We start from the raw sequence: 23,639 nt of genomic DNA, 5'->3' as shown, positions 1-23,639 counted from the left end.
CTGTTAGGACGGATAGGACGCATGTGCTATGGCCATAACCGTGACATGATTCTCATGGCTACATTGACTTGAGAATCATAGCTACAGTGACTTGAGAATCATAGCTACAGTGACTTGAGAATCATAGCTGCACTGACTTGAGAATCATAGCTACACTGACTTGAGAATCATAGCTACATTGACTTGAGAATGATAGCTACAGTGACTTGATTCTCATAACTACAGTGACTTGAGAATCATAGCTACATTGACTTGATAATCATAGCTACAGTGTCTTGAGATTCATAGCTACAGTGATTTGATTCTCATAGCTACAGTGACTGAGAATCATAGCTACAGTGACTTGAGAATCATAGCTAGAGTGATTTGATAATCATAGCTACGGTGACTTGATTCTCATAGTTACAGTGCCTTGAGAATCATAGCTAGAATGATTTGATAATCATAGCTACGGTGATTTGATTCTCATAGCTACAGTGACTTGAGAATCAGAGCTACAATGATTTGATTCTCATAGCTACAGTGCCTTGAGAATCATAGCTACAGTGATTTGATTCTCATAGCTACAGTGACTGAGAATCATAGCTACGGTGACTTGAGAATCAAAGGTACAGTGACTTGAGAATCATAGCTACAGTGTCTTGGGAATCATAGCTACAGTGATTTGATTCTCATAGCTACAGTGTCTTGAGAATCATAGCTACAGTGACTGAGAATCATAGCTACAGTGACTTGAGAGTCATAGCTAGAGTGATTTGATAATCATAGCTACGGTGACTTGATTCTCATAGCTACAGTGACTTGAGAATCATAGCTAGAGTGATTGGATAATCATAGCTACGGCGATTTGATTTTCATAGCTACAGTGACTTGAGAATCATAGCTACGGTGATTTGATAAACATAGCTACAGTGACTGAGAATCATAGCTACAATGATTTGATTCTCATAGCTACAGTGCCTTGAGCATCATAGCTACAGTGACATCTCATAGCTACAGTGTGACTGAGAATCATAGCTACAGTGACTTGAGAATCAAAGGCTACAGTGACTTCATCATAGCTACAGTGACATCATCATAGCTACAGTGACATTCATCATAGCTACAGTGACATCATCATAGCTACAGTGACATCATCATAGCTACAGTGACTTCATCATAGCTACAGTGACTTCATCATAGCTACAGTGACTTGATCATCATAGCTACAGTGACTTGAGAATCATAGCTACAGTGACTTGAGCATCATAGCTACAGTGACTTGAGAATGATAGCTACAGTGACTTGAGAATGATAGCTACAGTGACTTGAGAATCATAGCTACAGTGACTTGAGAATCATAGCTACGATGGCTTTAGAATTATAGCTACTGCCACATTAGAATCATAGCTACAGTGTCTTGAGAATGATAGCTACAGTGACTTGAGAATCATAGCTACAGTGACTTGAGAATGATAGCTACAGTGACTTGAGAATCATAGCTACAGTGACTTGAGAATGATAGCTACAGTGACTTGAGAATCATAGCTACCATGGCTTTAAAATTATAGCTACTGTCACATTAGAATCATAGCTACAGTGACTTGAGAATGATAGCTACAGTGACTTGAGAATCATAGCTACAATGACTTTAGAATTATAGCTACTGTCACATTAGAATCATAGCTACATGTGTGTATGTACAGGACCTAAGAAGATAAGCTAGGACTGGGGTGGCATTACACAAACTGTTTCGTCACGTATAAGACTTTCCTTTCAAGGCGAACGTAAATAACATCCTACGTGGTAAGTGTAAGAGTTGGCGTTTTGATATTAGAGAGCTTGTATGTATATTAGAGTGTTGGGTTGAGACATCAGAGTGCTTGAATGGAAATGTGGGACAGTTGGGGTTTCATATCAGAGAGGAAGTATGTAAATGTAAGATTGTCGATGGCTTATTATCGGGTGGCTTGAATGTAAATGTATGAGGGTTGTGGTTTAAAATCAGAGTGGTTGTATGCAAATGTAAGAGAGTTGTGGTGTTTATATAAGAGTGCTTCTACGTAACATTAAGTATTACGTTGTTAATGTTAGGAAGCTTGGGTTTAAACACCAGGGTACTACTGTGTCACCATTAATTGAGTTGTTTGTGTCCAACGATATCAGTGGTAGATAACTACGGTTTTAAAATCAGAAAGAAGAAAGAACAGGGAAAGAGGAATGAATAATGGACAAAAAACCTGAAGAGGAAATTGTAAATCACTGATTAAGTAATTATTGGCTGTTTACCTGGTCCAGACACCGGGGCTATAATCATTATAGCGCCATCAACGCCAGTACTGATTCAGTCTGTGCTGTGTAAGGTTGATACATTGCTGCCCCTTCCCCGCCAGCACTGTTCATCAATCCCGCACTGCTCCCCAGCACAGAACATCGTCAACGCCTGGTAGAACCCTAATGGAACTCGGTTAAAGGATTCCGTGAAGCCGAAACGGTCGGACATGATCGAACATAATAAAGTCGCACCCCCCACTGCACCTCTGTGCAGAGCCTGTGTAAATCACAGCCGTACCACAACATCACCACGTCGTCGCGGAATACCAGCCTTGCTTACCATAGGGACAACTCACAGGCAGAAGGTGTTCACATGAGACGCATTATCACAGAGTCACTATTCCTAAATTTGTCATCGTTGGAGTATATTACATCGACATCTACTTTTTGTGTTCTACTTTCCTGACATGTTGACATAGTAATATGAAATAAATTGTATTTTTCCTATTGAATAATACGAATGTGTCATTGTTACTGTGTACTGAAACATTGTTACGATGTAGGTACGTACATGGGTCATTGTTACGATGTAGGTACTTACATGGGTCATTGTTACGATGTAGGTACATACATGGGTCATTGTTACGATGTAGGTACATACATGGGTCATTGTTACGATGTAGGTACATACATGGGTCATTGTTACGATGTAGGTACATACATGGGTCATTGTTACGATGTAGGTACGTACATGGGTCATTGTTACGATGTAGGTACATACATAGGCCATTGTTACGATGTAGGTACATACATGGGTCATTGTTACGATGTAGGTACGTACATGGGTCATCGTTACGATGTCCGTACGTACTTGGGCCAGTATTACAATGTACGTACATACATGTGTTATTGTTACGATGTACGTACATACATGTGTCATTGTTACGATGTACGTACATACATATGTTATTGTTACGATGTACGTACATACATGGGTCAGTATTACGATTTTTGTACATACATGTGTCATTGTTACGATATAAGTACAAACATGGGTCATTGCTACGATGTACGTACATGCATGGGTCATTGTTACGATGTACGTAAATGCATGTGTCAGTGTTATGATGTCCGTACTCACATGTGTCTTTTTTACTATCTACGTACATACATGTTGTATTGCTACGATGTAGGTACATACATGGGTCAGTGTTACGATGTACGTACATACATGTGTCAGCGTGACGATGTACGTACATACATATGTTACGATGTACGTACATTACATGTGTTATTGTTACGATGTAGGTACATACATGTGTCATTGTTACGATGTCCGTACGTACTTGGGCCAGTATTACAATGTACGTACATACATGTGTTATTGTTACGATGTACGTACATACATGTGTCATTGTTACGATGTACGTACATACATATGTTATTGTTACGATGTACGTACATACATGGGTCAGTATTACGATTTTTGTACATACATGTGTCATTGTTACGATATAAGTACAAACATGGGTCATTGCTACGATGTACGTACATGCATGGGTCATTGTTACGATGTACGTAAATGCATGTGTCAGTGTTATGATGTCCGTACTCACATGTGTCTTTTTTACTATCTACGTACATACATGTTGTATTGCTACGATGTAGGTACATACATGGGTCAGTGTTACGATGTACGTACATACATGTGTCAGCGTGACGATGTACGTACATACATATGTTACGATGTACGTACATTACATGTGTTATTGTTACGATGTAGGTACATACATGTGTCATTGTTACGATGTACGTACATACATGTGTCAGCGTTACGATGTACGTACATACATGTATTGTTGTTACGATGTACGGACATACATGGGTCATTGTTACGATGTACGTACATATATGTGTCATTGTTACGATGTACGTACATACGTGTGTCGTTGTTACGATGAACGTACATACATGGGTCATTGTTACGATGTACGTACATGCATGTGGCAGTGCCACGATGTACGCAGTAGTGAGATCTTTTCTATGCAATCCACACAGAAAACGGATATATTCCCGCAATGTGAGTCATTAATTTCGACAATCAATATGTAACGGCTCAGCTGTATTTTAATACGAGCAAATGTGTAAACCTGAAGCGTGGAATCGGAAACAAGAAAGACGATTCAAAAGAATAGTTTGCATATTCAATAGTCAATCTAAAAGCAAAGTTTATATAGCGTTCATTGATCGCTCTGCTTTTGTCAGTGGAAGTGATCTTCTCAACCTACACACATGAAACAAAATGAGCTTTCATCACCAATCCTCGCTTGTTGGAACTCGGGATTGACCCAGCTGTCTACACCTCCGCCTGTTAGCAGGAAATAGACGAGTTCGAATCCCAGATTAGCCCTGGTTAGAAAAAGTAAGAGTACTAATGATTTGAAAAGGAAAAGTTAATTGCCCGAATGTTTGCCTTATCAGAAAGTGTAATTTCTCGACTGTGGGACAAGCATCGTCAAACGGGTAGGGCTACAAAAACTGGTTGGATCCTAGGTACACCTTGCATAACAGGATTGAATAGGTTGGCTCTTTCCTCCACCCTATTGGTAATACGCAGACTAATCACCCATCCTACTGTAGTTTCAAACCAGGAGATTCAAGCGGTGTTGCCAGTATGTTGCACATATCGATCTGCATCTTCACATTACTTCTGTAAATGGTTTGATAGTCTGTCTAGTGTATAATTGTATTTTGTTTGGCCAGGTAAATGTTATACACATTGTCACGTGTGTCAACTGTCTGGGTGACGTGTGTGTGATGTATCATGGACGTATGTATCACTTTGCCCCACATGTGATCGTATCCTGAATGTGTTCTTGTTCCTTGTGTGACTACCAGTATACCTTACGTGATCGTATCCTGAATGTGTTCTTGTCCCCAGTGTGACTACCAGTATCCTTTACGTGATCGTATCCTGAATGTGTTCTTGTTCCCATTGTGACTACCAGTATCCTTTACGTGATCGTATCCTGAATGTGTTCTTGTTCCCATTGTGTCCTGAATGTGACTACCAGTATCCTTTACGTGATCGTATCCTGAATGTGTTCTTGTTCCCATTGTGACTACCAGTATCCTTTACGTGATCGTATCCTGAATGTGTTCTTGTTCCCATTGTGACTACCAGTATCCTTTACGTGATCGTATCCTGAATGTGTTCTTGTTCCCATTGTGACTACCAGTATCCCGTACGTGATCGTATCCTGAATGTGTCCTTGTTCCCATTGTGACTACCAGTATCCCGTACGTGATCGTATCCTGAATGTGTTCTTGTTCCCAGTGTGTCTACCAGTATCCCGTACGTGATCGTATCCTGAATGTGTTCTTGTCCCCAGTGTGTCTACCAGTATCCCTTACGTGATCGTATCCTGAATGTGTTCTTGTTCCTAGTGTGTCTACCAGTATCCCGTACGTGATCGTTTCCTGAATGTGTTCTTGTTCCCAGTGTGTCTACCAGTATCCCGTACGTGATATATATAAATATCCTATCCTGAATGTGTTCTTGTTCCTAGTGTGTCTACCAGTATCCCGTACGTGATCTTATCCTGAATGTGTTCTTGTTCCCAGTGTGTCTACCAGTATCCCGTACGTGATCGTATCCTTAATGTGTTCTGGTTCCCAGTGTGTCTACCAGTATCCCGTACGTGATCGTTTCCTGAATGTGTTCTTGTCCCCAGTGTGTCTACCAGTATCCCGTACGTGATCGTATCCTGAATGTGTTCTTGTTCCCAGTGTTTCTACCAGTATCCCGTACGTGATCGTTTCCTGAATGTGTTCTTGTCCCCAGTGTGACTACCAGTATCCCGTACGTGATCGTATCCTGAATGTGTTCTTGTTCCTAGTGTGACTACCAGTATCCCGTACGTGATCGTATCCTGAATGTGTTCTTGTTCCTAGTGTGACTACCAGTATACCTTACGTGTTCTTGTTCCCAGTGTGACTACCAGTATCCCGTACGTGATTGTATCGTGAATGTGTCCCAGTACTTACTGTGTTTTGTCCTTTGTATCTGTCTGTCAAGCGTTTGTATTACCCCTTATGTCAGTTTGCACTTGATGTGTCTCTATCTTTTTTGTTGGAACTATGAGTTCGTCCCTAGTTTAAGTTCGTCCCTACCCATGTGTCTGTGAAGTTTACGTTCGTCCCCACCCATGTGTCTGTGAACTCTCCGTTCGTCCCCACCCATGTGTCTGTGAACTCTCCGTTCGTCCCCACCCATGTGTCTGTGAACTCTCCGTTCGTCCCCACCCCCAGTTTGTTACCAGTGCATATATCTCAGTATAGCTTTGTTTTGGCTCGGTTGACGAAGTCTGATCAGCTCGCTAAACTGCAACACCGCAGATTTACGAAGTGTAATAAACTCGTAAATCGACAAATAAAGTCTGTCCTGTTGTGACACGAGAAGACAAATTTAATCTTGATAAACCGTCAATGTTATTACTTGAAACAAAGATAATTAATCTGCCGGTCAGAGACATATTAGTTCTATTTCTTAACAAGATGTGAGCGGCGACATTTATGAACTAATGGAATCTGGAAACTCCTGAAATGTTTAGTCGCTGTATGTAGACGGTTATTGTTTGGGGTTAACACTGACAGACATTGTTGGAGTTCAACGTTGACAGGTGTTGTCTCGGGTCACGTGAGGGGTACATTTTGTCATAGTTCACGTGATGTGTGAGAAATGACTGAGATGTGAGAGTATGGAATGTTGCTGGTACCTGTTACAATCAAACTGTCGGTACCTAGGTACTGCCCATACAACAAGAACCGGAACAGGCAACATTCACGTCAAGGAACAAACTCAAAAGAATCCGACGATATACTGGCCGTTTGTTTCTCGGTTTATCACGAAATTGATGCCATAACGGATTTATACAATTATATTTGGATAAATAATGTACAGATTCTCAAAATGAATTGAAAATGTAATAAAATTAAAGTTACAATTTATAGAGTAGTTTTGGAATAATAAGGTTACGAAGACACTTATTGCTGTATATTCGGTGTGTAGTACAACTGTGTCCACTGTGTAGGAATGTATTAATCATTGTCTGTAAATCTTACCCAACTACAAACGATCATTTAAACATGCTACTTCCTTTCGATGTTAACATGCATTTGAAACAGTTAAACATTAAGGAGTTCATATTCTAGAAGTGTATCTAGTCTGTAGACTAGGGTTTGCAGTTTAAGCGTATGATTGTGTGTAATGATACTGAGTGCTGACAACATTAAGCGAGTCACTTTAACCTTGGACATTAGCTTGAGCAAATCCACATCCGAAATGTCAGTCCCGTCGCCGGGCGAGAAATGTTAATACGGTCTTAGGAAAGCATTCTGTGAGAAGTCGACTGGTTTATGCCAGGTTTATCTATATGTTTCTCCACAAACACGGAAGCCTCTTTCAACCATTTTCTTAATTATGAATATTTTTTGTGTCAGTTTTTGTGGTCTTAAAATACCTGGATTTACCTGCTTAAAATTTTCATGAAATCTGTAACACAGTTTCTTTTGATCGTGATTTAGATGTTCTCAATCTCGACCATATGACCTTATAAGGATAGTCGTGGGATGCGGTCTGTGGAAATGGTTTGTGTGGGTATCGTGGACTGGAGCTCTCCACTAGTGCTTTAGACTGTGTCGGGTGTGTTGCAGAACGAGTACCTTCAAATGGTGGAACAGTGTATGAACTTCGCCTGTGAGCTGATGGACTTGTGTCGGGGCACACAGGAGGTGGAGGCGGTGCTCAGTGAGAGTGGGGAGACAACCCAGAGAGACCCCCTCGCCAGACTCAAACAGGCCATTCGGTATGAGGAGAAGAAGGTAGGTGGAGCGTCAAACGAGGTAGCAGTCTTCCACTATAGACAGACAGGTGGTGACGTACAGACCGAACATACAGATGGACAAACCGCTGTTGATTTACAAAACGAAAGACGAAGGACATTCACATTGACAAACCAATATATGCATATGGAGCGAAATACAGGGCCATCAGCTTGACATACAGATGTTGGCATACAGAGCGCCATATAGGGGCCATTAGACGGACAAACAGATGTTGGCATACAGAGCGCCATGTAGGGGCCACTAGACGGACAAACAGATGTTGGCATACAGAGCGCCATGTAGGGGCCATTAGACGGACAAACAGATGTTGGCATACCGAGCGCCATGTAGGGGCCATTAGACGGACAAACAGATGTTGGCATACAGAGTGCCATGTAGTGGGCATTAGATGGATATACAGAGCGCCATAAAGGGGCCATTAGACGGACAAACAGATGTTGGCATACAGAGCGCTATATAGGAGCCATTAGACGGACAAACAGATGTTGGCATACAGAGCGCCATTTATGGGCCATTAGACAGACAAACAGATGTTGGCATACAGAGCGCCATACAGGGGCCATTAGACAGACAAACAGATGTTGGCATACCGAGCGCCATGTAGGGGCCATAAGACGGACAAACAGATGTTGGCATACAGAGCGCTATATAGGAGCCATTAGACGGACAAACAGATGTTGGCATACAGAGCGCCATTTATGGGCCATTAGACAGACAAACAGATGTTGGCATACAGAGCGCCATACAGGGGCCATTAGACAGACAAACAGATGTTGGCATACCGAGCGCCATACAGGGGCCATTAGACGGACATACATGGGACAGTAATTCAGCAGAATTATAGGATAGATGGGTGGCCAATGCGTTTCTCGTTGTTCCGAAAGCAGGATCCGATTCTGCGCATGTGTGGACTGTGTCTAACGACCATTTCAGGTGTGCCCCGCTTATTGCTTTAATGCTAAAAGCGACATACCGTACAACCAGAAATTATTGAGAAATTAGAGATTGTAAATTTGTTTATTTTTTTCACTCATTACTCACGTATTAAATGTGAATATTAGCAGAACATAACTCCAGATTCAAAGACAGGTGAACAGTTAGCATTTTGTCAAGTCACCATAGGCAGCAATGCAGGCTACAATGCGGCGGGGCATACTAATGATCAAAGAAGTTAGAAAGTCGTGGTCCATGCTGTCCCAATATCGGACCACCTCTTCTTTCATTTCAGCAATATTTGTCAGATTTTTCTTATTGACACTTTCCTTCATAAGTCCCCAAACATTTTCTATTGGATTTAGGTCAGGGCTATAGTTTGGCCAATCTAATAATGTCATATTTTGGGTCCGAAACCAGGCCTGTGAATGCTTTGAACGATGTATTGGGTCGTTGTCCTGCTGGAAAATAAAAAAAAGTCCATAGAACACGTGAGCAGATGAAGTAAATGTCCCTCGAGAATATCTGTGTACCGCTCACTCTTCATATTCCCTTCAAATACACAGATAACACAGATATGCCACCCCACACGTTAAATTTCGGACTGTACTTTGGGCGCTGATACAAAGGTGTTTCAGTTTGTTTGGTCCAGAATTTCAGTGTATTAGGAAACAGCCACACAGAACTTTCATCTGAGAAAATCACATTGTCCCAGTTAAAATTTCTCTGCTGTAAGCACCAGTTCAACCTTCGCTCCTTTTGTTCAGGTTTCATGATCGGTGATGGAATTCCTCGACTTTTCTGCCAACCCATTGCATGCAGCTCACTTCTAATTGTCTGCGTACAGACAGCCACAGTTTCTCTATCAATCATATCCAGGATTACGTTTTCTAAACTCCTTCGTTTGTTTTTTAGAAACAAGAATACCAAGCCGCCTCCTGTCACCGACAGTCAATTTTCCGGGCCTCCCTGCGCCTCCCTGGTGCTCAATGTCATATCCATTTGCAATATTTTTCAAAACACGATAAACAGTAGACAAAGGGATGCCTGTTCTACTTGAAATCACTTTAGCTGATCTGATGTCCTTGTTATAATACTCTAAAATCAACTTCCTCTTCTCTAAATCATCCATACTGAGGATCACTGAAAATGTCGTCTGCTAGCAAGTAAACAAAGGGGGATAACTCTTCACAAACTAATGACAAAGGATTAACGGAGTTGCCTCTCTTGAATGAAACCAAGCACTTGATAGCTGGTCAAGGTTGTTTATACTAGAAATCCAATTAAACATATTCCTAAAATTCTCGATAATTTCTGGTCATACTATAAATCCATACTTACTCTCTCAGATGAACAAACGAGTGTTGGCATACAGAGCTCCATACAAGGGGAATTCCTTACAGGGAGTATACGTCATGTACTTGGGATGCGATACGATAAAAGGATTAATCTGCACTGACAGTCATGACGCTATGCCATGATTTTAGGTACCAACAGTCGAAACGCCATAGGGGAATATAGGTGTTGACGGTAGATACTCCCTACCGGGAATATAGGTGTTGACAGTAGATACTCCCTACAAGGAATACAGGTGTTGACGGTAGATACTCCCTACAGGAAATATAGGTATTGACGGTAGATACTCCCTACAGGGAATATAGGTATTGACAGTAGATACTCCCTACAGGGAATATAGGTGTTGACAGTAGATACTCCCTACAGGAAATATAGGTATTGACAGTTGATACACCCTACAGGGAATATAGGTGTTGACAGTAGATACTCCCTACAGGAAATATAGGTATTGACAGTTGATACACCCTACAGGGAATATAGGTGTTGACAGTAGATACTCCCTACAGGAAATATAGGTATTGACAGTTGATACACCCTACAGGAAATATAGGTATTGACGGTAGATACTCCCTACAGGGAATATAGGTATTGACAGTAGATACTCCCTACAGGGAATACAGGTGTTGACGGTAGATACTCCCTACCGGGAATATAGGTACTGACAGAAGATACTCCCTACAGGGAATATACGTATTGACAGTAGATACTCCCTACAGGGAATATAGGTACTGACAGTAGATACTCCCTACCGGGAATATAGGTACTGACAGAAGATACTCCCTACAGGGAATATAGGTATTGACAGAAGATACTCCCTACAGGGAATATAGGTGTTGACAGTAGATACTCCCTACCGGGAATATAGGTATTGACAGTTGATACACCCTACAGGGAATACAGGTGTTGACGGTAGATACTCCCTACCGGGAATATAGGTACTGACAGAAGATACTCCCTACAGGGAATATACGTATTGACAGTAGATACTCCCTACAGGGAATATAGGTACTGACAGTAGATACTCCCTACCGGGAATATAGGTACTGACAGAAGATACTCCCTACAGGGAATATAGGTATTGACAGTAGATACTCCCTACAGGGAATACAGATGTTGACGGTAGATACTCCCTACAGGGAATATAGGTACTGACAGAAGAGACAGTATACAGTATACAGAGAATACAGGTACTGACAGAAGAGACAGTGTACAGTATACAGAGAATACGGGTACTGACAGATGATACAGTATACAGTATACAGTGAATACAGGTACTGACAGATGATATAGTATACAGAGAATATAGGTACTGACAGAAGAGACACTATTCAGGGAATCTAGGTACTGACAGAAGAGACACTATACAGAGAATATAGGTACTGACAGAAGAGACACTATATAGAGAATATAGGTACTGACAGAAGAGACACTATATAGAGAATCTAGGTACTGACAGAAGAGACACTATACAGAGAATATAGGTACTGACAGAAGAGACACTATATAGAGAATATAGGTACTGACAGAAGAGACACTATATAGAGAATATAGGTACTGACAGAAGACTGACTTACTGACTGAGTTTGGTTTTACGCCGCTTTTAGCAATATTCCAGCAACATAACGGCGGGGGACACCAGAAATGGGCTTCACACATTGTGCCCATGTGGGGATTCGAACTCGGGTCTTCGGCGTGACGAGCCAACGCTTTAACCACTAGGCTACCCCACCGCCCACTGACAGAAGAGACACTATACAGGGAATATAGGTACTGACAGAAGAGACAGTATACAAAGAATATAGGTACTGACAGAAGAGACAGTATACAGAGAATATAGGTACTGACAGAAGAGACACTATACAGAGAATATAGGTACTGACAGAAGAGACAGTATACAGAGAATAAAGGTACTGACAGAAGAGACACTATACAGAGAATATAGGTACTGACAGTCGAAACTGCTGAAATGCTATACAAAATGCGTAGAAAACAAAATTTTCTGACTGGGCCTGCACACACAATTTCATACGGTGGATCTAACAAAATAACCTCCCACAGTTTACACCTTTCCCGTCCCTCCCTCCTCGGGTCCCGTGTTCATGCCTGACTGGCTTCCCGTTACCCTAGCTGACAGGCGCGGCACCGAGTTGAGGCCATTTATCTGTGGAGATCTCCTGGTGCACAATCAATACTCAGGGATTACTGTTATCACAAGAGTGAAATATAGTCTCTTCTCCGTCCCGTGCTCCTCGGCGCGCTCACGGTGCTACACATACTCGCTGATAATACAACTTCTTTAATAACATTTCTATTTCTTACCCCAAAAAAACGAAAATTCGATGTTCGCTGAAGAAGAGTGAATTTGGCTGTGCATATGATTTGTCATAGAGAGAACAGTAATCAACTGGTTGAGCCCTGACTGGAGAGGCTAGCTGAAGACAAACACAGGCTGATTGTTGCAGTAAGAACACAATCACTTGATGAAGTGAGTTGAAATGGCTGTAAATGAAAACAGTTCATCATAAGCCCGACCTTATTCTGCCCTGAACGTTCCTCATACACTTTTTCAAATTCGATTTTTATCTTGATCAACTTTGCCTGACATGTCTGTAAGTAGGCAATAATTGGATGCTGTTTAGGGGCCTAGTGCAACTTTATTAGGGAATTCGATGGGCACAATGACAAAAAGTGTCATTTAGTGCATACAAATGGCGTTTTCCAATATGGAGTGTTTTATGGGGACCGACAGATAGTCAATTGGTATAATATATGGTTCAGACACCGTCAACTAGTGACTTGTTGGTTGATATATGCCAATCACCGACAGATACTCAGTATTGTGTTATACATACCAGGCACCAACAGATAGTCACTATTGTGTTATACATACCAGGCACCGACAGCTAGTCACTATTGTGTTATACATACCATGAACCGACAGCTAGTCACTATTGTGTTATACATACCAGGCACCGACAGATAGTCACTATTGTGTTATACATACCATGAACCGACAGCTAGTCACTATTGTGTTTTACATACCAGGCACCGACAGCTAGTCACTATTGTGTTATACATACCAGGCACCAACAGATAGTCACTATTGTGTTATACATACCATGAACCGACAGCTAGTCACTATTGTGTTATACATACCAGGCACCGACATATAGTCACTATTGTGTTATACATAATAGGCACCAAGAGATAGTCACTATTGTGTTATACATACCATGGACCGACAGCTAGTCACTATTGTGTTATACATACCATGAACCAACAAATAGTCATTATTGTGTTATACAGCTGGCAATAGCTAGTCACGGGTGGTATATAGACCCGATATCGCCAGCTATTCACGTGTTTTTTCATGTACACCAGACACAGACAGCTTATTACGTAAGATGTTATACATACCTCAGACACAAATAGTCGTTACGTGGGTTGTAATATACAGAAGACACAGACAGGTAGTTACGTCTGTTGTTATATATATTAGACACAGACAGGTAGTTACGTGGGTTGTAATATACAGCAGACACAGACAGGTAGTTACGGGGATTGTAATGTACAGAAGACACAAATAGTTCGTTACGTGTGTTGTAATATATAGCAGACACAGACAGGTAGTTACGGGGGTTGATATATACAGCAGACACAGACAGGTAGTTACGTAGGTTATAATATACGGCAGACACAGACAGGTAGTTGAGGGAGTTGTAATATATATCAACACAGACAGGTAGTTACGTGGGTTGTAATATACAGCAGACACAGACTGGTAGTTACGTAGGTTATTATATACAGCAGACACAGACAGGTAGTTGAGGGAGTTGAAATATATATCAACACAGACAGGTAGTTAAGGGGGTTGTAATATATATCAGACACAGACAGGTAGTTACGGAGGTTGTAATATATATCAGACACAGAAAGGTAGTTACGTGGGTTGTAATATACAGCAGACACAGACAGGTAGTTGAGGGAGTTGAAATATATATCAGACACAGACAGGTAGTCACGTGGGTTGTCATATAGCAGACACAGACAGGTAGTACTACGGGGGTTGTAATATATATCAGACACAGACAGGTTGTTTCGTGTGTTGTAATATATAGCAGACACAGACAGGTAGTTACGGGGGTTGTAATTTATATCAGACACAGACATGTAGTTACGTGGGTTGTAATATATAGCAGACAAAGGCCGGTAGTTACGTGGGTTGTAATAATGAAGACAAACAAAGACAGCTTGTCAGATGTTGTGCAGATACAGGCAGCTGATCCTCTGTATGTGATATATTTGACAAACACCTATTCTAGTGTTTTCCCACTATTGGCAGTGCTGTTGTTTATGTTTATTGTTTGCCGTGTTTGTGTCTTCAGTTCGTGGCCCACCCCAACTGCCAGCAGCACATGACCAGCATCTGGTACGGCTCTGAGATGGGATTCTTGCAGTCGCTCGGCTGGTTCCGCAAACTCATATATCTCATCCTCTTCCTTCCCGCCATTCCATTCATGTGTATAGCATATGTCTTCGCGCCTAACATCAAGGTGAGTTGTGAATTCATGAGTATCATATTGTTTATAGCTTTATCCATGTCTTCTTGCCTTATACCAAGGTGGGTCATGAATCCAGGAGTAATATCTTGTATATAGCCTGTGTTTTCTTGCCTTATACCAAGGTGGATCATGAATCCAGGAGTAATATCTCGTTTATAGCCTGTGTGTTCTTGTCTTATACCGAGGTGGGTCATGAATCAAGGAGTAATATCTTGTATATAGCCTGTGTGTTCTTGTCTTATACCAAGGTGGGTCATGAATCAAGGAGTAATATCTTGTATGTAGCCTGTGTGTTCTTGCCTTACACCAAGGTGGATCATGAATCCAGGAGTAATATCTCGTTTATAGCCTGTGTGTTCTTGTCTTATACCGAGGTGGGTCATGAATCAAGGAGTAATATCTTGTATATAGCCTGTGTGTTCTTGCCTTATACCAAGGTGGGTCATGAATCCAGGAGTTATATCTTGTATATAGCCTGTGTCTTCTTGTCTTATACCAAGGTGGGTCATGAATCAAGGAGTAATATCTTGTATATAGCCTGTGTGTTCTTGCCTTACACCAAGGTGGATCATGAATCCAGGAGTAATATCTCGTTTATAGCCTGTGTCTTCTTGCCTTATACCAAGGTTGGTCATGAATCCAGGAGTAACATCTCGTTTATAGCCTGTGTCTTCTCGCCTTACACCAAGGTTGGTCGTGAATCCAGAAGTAACATTTTGTATATAGCCTGTGTCTGCTCGCCTTAAACCAAGGTTGGTCGTGAATCGAGGAGTAACATCTCGTTGATAGCCTGTGTCTTCTCGCCCATACCAAGGTTGGTCGTGAATCCAGGAGTAATATCTTTTTTATAGCCTGTGTCTTCTCGTCTCATACCAAGGTTGGTCGTGAATCCAGGAGTAACATCTTGTATATAGCCTGTGTCTTGCCTTATGCCAAGGTTGGTCGTGAATCCGGGAGTAACATCTTGTTTATAGCCTGTGTCTTGCCTTATGCCAAGCTTGGTCGTGAATCCAGGAGTAACATCTCGTATACAGCCTATGTCTTCTCGCCTTATATCAAGGTGAGATATGGATTTAAATGGAACCTAGGTCTCCTTCCTTGCCTCTGCCGTGAGGATTCAGAGTAAAAAAATCTGATTTCCTCATGCTTGTCATGAGAGCCGACTGCAGTGGTATCGGGCAGTCTAGGGCTGTGAGATTGTTGATTACATGTCTTGGTATCCGGATAAGGCAGTCATGTGTGTATACATGTAGTATACAACTACACGCTCTAATTTAGGTTGAAGAGACGATTGGTGGGTTATGTGGTTGCAACGATTGCCTATCGAACCTCAAGGCACTGGGGTCTACTTTTAACATCCATCTGAATAATTGTCTGTTCTATACAAGGTTGGGTTCTTTCGACATTCATCCAGTTATATAATGTATGTGTGATATGTATCCAGTTATATAATGTATGTGTGATATGTATCCAGTTATATAATGTATGTGTGATATGTATCCAGTTATATAATGTATGTGTGATATGTATCCAGTTATATAATGTATGTGTGATATGTATCCAGGTATATAATGTATGTGTGATATGTATCCAGTTATATAATGTATGTGTGATATGTATCCAGGTATATAATGTGTGTGATATGTATCCAGTTATATAATGCATGTGTGATATGTATCCAGTTATATAATGTATGCGTGATATGTATCCACTTATATAATGTGTGTGTGATATGTATCCAGTTATATAATGTATCTGTGATATGTATTCGGTTATATCGTATATGCGTGATCTGTATCCAGTTAAACCGTGTATGCGTGATATGTATCCAGTTATATAATGTATGTGTGATATGTATCCAGTTAGATAATGCATGTGTGATATGTATCCAGTTACATAATGTATGTGTGATATGTATCCAGTTGTATAATGTATGTGTGATCTGTATCTAGTTGTATAATGTATGCGTGATATGTATCCAGTTATATCGTGTATGCGTGATCTGTATCCAGTTATATCGTGTATGCGTGATCTGTATCCAGTTATATAATGTATGTGTGATATGTATCCAGTTGTATAATGTATGCGTGATCTGTATCCAGTTATATCGTGTATGCGTGATCTGTATCTAGTTATATCGTGTATGCGTGATCTGTATACAGTTATATCGTGTATGCGTGATCTGTATCCAGTTATATCGTGTATGCGTGATCTGTATCCAGTTATATCGTGTATGCGTGATCTGTATCCAGTTATATCGTGTATGCGTGATATGTATCCAGTTATATAATGTATGTGTGATATGTATCCAGTTATATAATGTATGCGTGATCTGTATCCAGTTATATCGTGTATGCGTGATCTGTATTCAGTTATATCGTGTATGCGTGATCTGTATCCAGTTATATCGTGTATGCGTGATATGTATCCAGTTATATAATGTATGTGTGATCTGTATCCAGTTATATCGTGTATGCGTGATATATATCCAGTTATATAATGTATGTGTGATATGTATCTAGTTATATCGTCTATGCGTGATCTGTATCCAGTTATATCGTGTATGCGTGATATGTATCCAGTTATATAATGTATGTGTGATATGTATCTAGTTATGTCGTGTATGCGTGATATGTATCCAGTTATATAATGTATGTGTGATATGTATCTAGTTATATAATGTATGTGGGATATGTATCCAGTTATATAATGTATGTGTGATCTGTATTCGGTTATATCGTGTATGCGTGATCTGTATCCAGTTATATCGTGTATGCGTGATATGTATCCCGTTGTATAATGTATGTGTGATCTGTATTCGGTTATATCGTGTATGCGTGATCTGTATCCAGTTATATCGTGTATGCGTGATCTGTATCTAGTTATATCGTGTATGCGTGATATGTATCCAGTTGTATAATGTATGTGTGATCTGTATTCGGTTATATCGTGTATGCGTGATCTGTATCCAGTTATATCGTGTATGCGTGATCTGTATCCAGTTATATCGTGTATGTGTGATATGTTTCTAGTTAGATAATGCATGTGTGATATGTATCCAGTTACATAATGTATGCGTGATATGTATCCAGTTGTATAATGTATGTGTGATATGTATTCAGTTATATCGTGTATGCGTGATCTGTATCCAGTTAAACCGTGTATGCGTGATATGTATCCAGTTATATAATGTATGTGTTATATGTATCCAGTTAGATAATGCATGTGTGATATGTATCCAGTTACATAATGTATGTGTGATATGTATCCAGTTGTATAATGTATGCGTGATCTGTATCCAGTTATATCGTGTATGCGTGATCTGTATCTAGTTATATCGTGTATGCGTGATCTGTATCCAGTTATATCGTGTATGCGTGATCTGTATCCAGTTATATCGTGTATGCGTGATCTGTATCCAGTTATATCGTGTATGCGTGATCTGTATCCAGTTATATCGTGTATGCGTGATATGTATCCAGTTATATAATGTATGTGTGATATGTATCCAGTTATATAATGTATGCGTGATCTGTATCCAGTTATATCGTGTATGCGTGATCTGTATGCAGTTATATCGTGTATGCGTGATCTGTATCCAGTTATATCGTGTATGCGTGATATGTATCCAGTTATATAATGTATGTGTGATCTGTATCCAGTTATATCGTGTATGCGTGATATATATCCAGTTATATAATGTATGTGTGATATGTATCTAGTTATATCGTGTATGCGTGATCTGTATCCAGTTATATCGTGTATGCGTGATATGTATCCAGTTATATAATGTATGTGTGATATGTATCTAGTTATGTCGTGTATGCGTGATATGTATCCAGTTAAATAATGTATGTGTGATATGTATCTAGTCATATAATGTATGTGGGATATGTATCCAGTTATATAATGTATGTGTGATCTGTATTCGGTTATATCGTGTATGCGTGATCTGTATCCAGTTATATCGTGTATGCGTGATATGTATCCAGTTGTATAATGTCTGTGTGATCTGTATTCGGTTATATCGTGTATGCGTGATCTGTATCCAGTTATATCGTGTATGCGTGATATGTATCCAGTTGTATAATGTATGTGTGATCTGTATTCGGTTATATCGTGTATGCGTGATCTGTATCCAGTTATATCGTGTATGCGTGATCTGTATCCAGTTATATCGTGTATGTGTGATATGTTTCTAGTTATATAATGTATGTGTGATATGTATCCAGTTATATCGTGTATGCGTGATATGTATCCAGTTATATAATGTATGTGTGATATGTATCCAGTTATATAATGTATGTGTGATCTGTATCTAGTTATATCGCGTATGCGTGATCTGTATCCAGTTATATCGTGTATGTGTGATCTGTATCCAGTTATATCGTGTATGCGTGATCTGTATCCAGTTATATCGTGTATGCGTGATCTGTATCCAGTTATATAATGTATGTGTGATCTGTATCCAGTTATATCGTGTATGCGTGATCTGTATCCAGTTATATCGTGTATGCGTGATATGTATCCAGTTGTATAATGTATGTGTGATCTGTATTCGGTTATATCGTGTATGCGTGATCTGTATCCAGTTATATCGTGTATGCGTGATCTGTATCCAGTTATATCGTGTATGTGTGATATGTTTCTAGTTAGATAATGCATGTGTGATATGTATCCAGTTACATAATGTATGCGTGATATGTATCCAGTTGTATAATGTATGTGTGATATGTATTCGGTTATATCGTGTATGCGTGATCTGTATCCAGTTAAACCGTGTATGCGTGATATGTATCCAGTTATATAATGTATGTGTTATATGTATCCAGTTAGATAATGCATGTGTGATATGTATCCAGTTACATAATGTATGTGTGATATGTATCCAGTTGTATAATGTATGCGTGATCTGTATCCAGTTATATCGTGTATGCATGATCTGTATCTAGTTATATCGTGTATGCGTGATCTGTATCCAGTTATATCGTGTATGCGTGATCTGTATCCAGTTATATCGTGTATGCGTGATCTGTATCCAGTTATATCGTGTATGCGTGATCTGTATCCAGTTATATCGTGTATGCGTGATATGTATCCAGTTATATAATGTATGTGTGATATGTATCCAGTTATATAATGTATGCGTGATCTGTATCCAGTTATATCGTGTATGCGTGATCTGTATCCAGTTAAATCGTGTATGCGTGATCTGTATCCAGTTATATCGTGTATGCGTGATATGTATCCAGTTATATAATGTATGTGTGATCTGTATCCAGTTATATCGTGTATGCGTGATATATATCCAGTTATATAATGTATGTGTGATATGTATCTAGTTATATCGTGTATGCGTGATCTGTATCCAGTTATATCGTGTATGCGTGATATGTATCCAGTTATATAATGTATGTGTGATATGTATCTAGTTATGTCGTGTATGCGTGATATGTATTCAGTTATATAATGTATGTGTGATATGTATCTAGTTATATAATGTATGTGGTGATATGTATCCAGTTATATAATGTATGTGATCTGTATTCGGTTATATCGTGTATGCGTGATCTGTATCAGTTATATCGTGTATGCGTGATGTGTATCAGTTGTATAATGTCTGTGTGATCTGTATTCGGTTATATCGTGTATGCGTGATCTGTATCCAGTTATATCGTGTATGCGTGATATGTATCCAGTTGTATATAATGTATGTGATGATCTGTATTCGGTTATATCGTGTATGCGTGATCTGTATCCAGTTATATCGTCGTGTATGTGTGATATGTTTCTAGTTATATAATGTATGTGATGATATGTATCCAGTTATATCGTGTATGCGTGATGTATCCAGTTATATAATGTATGTGTGATATGTATCCAGTTATATAATGTATGTGTGATCTGTATCTAGTTATATCGCGTATGCGTGATCTGTATCCAGTTATATCGTGTATGTGTGATCTGTATCCAGTTATATCGTGTATGCGTGATCTGTATACAGTTATATCGTGTATGCGTGATCTGTATCCAGTTATATCGTGTATGCGTGATCTGTATCCAGTTATATCGTGTATGCGTGATCTGTATCCAGTTATATCGTGTATGCGTGATATGTATCCAGTTATATAATGTATGTGTGATATGTATCCAGTTATATAATGTATGCGTGATCTGTATCCAGTTATATCGTGTATGCGTGATCTGTATCCAGTTAAATCGTGTATGCGTGATCTGTATCCAGTTATATCGTGTATGCGTGATATGTATCCAGTTATATAATGTATGTGTGATCTGTATCCAGTTATATCGTGTATGCGTGATATATATCCAGTTATATAATGTATGTGTGATATGTATCTAGTTATATCGTGTATGCGTGATCTGTATCCAGTTATATCGTGTATGCGTGATATGTATCCAGTTATATAATGTATGTGTGATATGTATCTAGTTATGTCGTGTATGCGTGATATGTATTCAGTTATATAATGTATGTGTGATATGTATCTAGTTATATAATGTATGTGGGATATGTATCCAGTTATATAATGTATGTGTGATCTGTATTCGGTTATATCGTGTATGCGTGATCTGTATCCAGTTATATCGTGTATGCGTGATATGTATCCAGTTGTATAATGTCTGTGTGATCTGTATTCGGTTATATCGTGTATGCGTGATCTGTATCCAGTTATATAATGTATGTGTGATCTGTATCCAGTTATATCGTGTATGCGTGATCTGTATCCAGTTATATCGTGTATGCGTGATATGTATCCAGTTATATCGTGTATGCGTGATATGTATCCAGTTATATAATGTATGTGTGATCTGTATCCAGTTATATCGTGTATGCGTGATCTGTATCCAGTTATATCGTGTATGCGTGATCTGTATCCAGTTATATAATGTATGTGTGATCTGTATCCAGTTATATCGTGTATGCGTGATCTGTATCCAGTTATATCGTGTATGCGTGATATGTATCCAGTTATATCGTGTATGCGTGATATGTATCCAGTTATATAATGTATGTGTGATATGTATCCAGTGATATCGTGTATGCGTGATATGTATCCAGTTGTATAATGTATGTGTGATATGTATCCAGTTATATCGTGTATGCGTGATCTGTATCCAGTTATATCGTGTATGCGTGATCTGTATCCAGTTATATCGTGTATGCGTGATATGTATCCAGTTATATCGTGTATGCGTGATATGTATCCAGTTATATCGTGTATGCGTGATATGTATCCAGTTATATCGTGTATGCGTGATATGTATCCAGTTATATAATGTATGTGTGATATGTATCCAGTTATATCGTGTATGCGTGATATGTATCCAGTTATATAATGTATGTGTGATATGTATCCAGTTATATAATGTATGTGTGATCTGTATCCAGTTATATCGTGTATGCGTGATCTGTATCCAGTTATATCGTGTATGCGTGATATGTATCCAGTTATATAATGTATGTGTGATCTGTATCCAGTTATATCGTGTATGCGTGATCTGTATCCAGTTATATCGTGTATGCGTGATATGTATCCAGTTATATAATGTATGTGTGATCTGTATCCAGTTATATCGTGTATGCGTGATCTGTATCCAGTTATATCGTGTATGCGTGATATGTATCCAGTTATATCGTGTATGCGTGATATGTATCCAGTTATATAATGTATGTGTGATATGTATCCAGTGATATCGTGTATGCGTGATCTGTATCCAGTTGTATAATGTATGTGTGATATGTATCCAGTTATATCGTGTATGCGTGATCTGTATCCAGTTATATCGTGTATGCGTGATCTGTATCCAGTTATATCGTGTATGCGTGATATGTATCCAGTTATATCGTGTATGCGTGATATGTATCCAGTTATATCGTGTATGCGTGATATGTATCCAGTTGTATAATGTATGTGTGATATGTATCCAGTTATATAATGTATGTGTGATATGTATCCAGTTATATCGTGTATGCGTGATATGTATCCAGTTATATAATGTATGTGTGATATGTATCCAGTTATATCGTGTATGCGTGATATGTATCCAGTTATATCGTGTATGCGTGATATGTATCCAGTTATATCGTGTATGCGTGATATGTATCCAGTTATATAATGTATGTGTGATATGTATCCAATTATATCGTGTATGCGTGATCTGTATCCAGTTATATCGTGTATGCGTGATATGTATCCAGTTATATAATGTATGTTTGATATGTATCCAGTTATATCGTGTATGCGTGATATGTATTCAGTTATATAATGTATGTGTGATATGTATCCAGTTATATCGTGTATGCGTGATATGTATCCAGTTATATAATGTATGTGTGATATGTATCCAGTTATATCGTGTATGCGTGATCTGTATCCAGTTATATCGTGTATGCGTGATCTGTATCCAGTTATATCGTGTATGCGTGATATGTATCCAGTTATATCGTGTATGCGTGATATGTATCCAGTTATATAATGTATGTGTGATATGTATCCAGTTATATCGTGTATGCGTGATATGTATCCAGTTATATAATGTATGTGTGATATGTATCCAGTTATATAATGTATGTGTGATCTGTATTCGGTTATATCGTGTATG

General features: G+C 39.3%; 1 protein-coding gene across 1 annotated transcript in view; it reads left to right on the top strand.

Moving 5' to 3' along the window:
- The window catches only part of LOC124290248 (short transient receptor potential channel 3-like), a 124,156-nt gene that overhangs the window by 54,908 nt on the left and 45,609 nt on the right, over positions 1-23,639 (top strand). The window contains exons 3-4 of the mRNA XM_046726959.1: positions 7,969-8,136; positions 14,835-15,002. Coding sequence (XP_046582915.1) covers positions 7,969-8,136; positions 14,835-15,002 — 336 coding nt within the window. The remainder of the gene's footprint in view (positions 1-7,968; positions 8,137-14,834; positions 15,003-23,639) is intronic.

Source organism: Haliotis rubra, unplaced genomic scaffold (assembly GCF_003918875.1).
Source record: "Haliotis rubra isolate DU_JTF1 unplaced genomic scaffold, ASM391887v1 Scf46, whole genome shotgun sequence".
In the NCBI taxonomy this organism is placed as follows: Eukaryota; Metazoa; Mollusca; class Gastropoda; order Lepetellida; family Haliotidae; genus Haliotis; species Haliotis rubra.
This window is presented reverse-complemented; position numbering and strand designations above follow the sequence as displayed.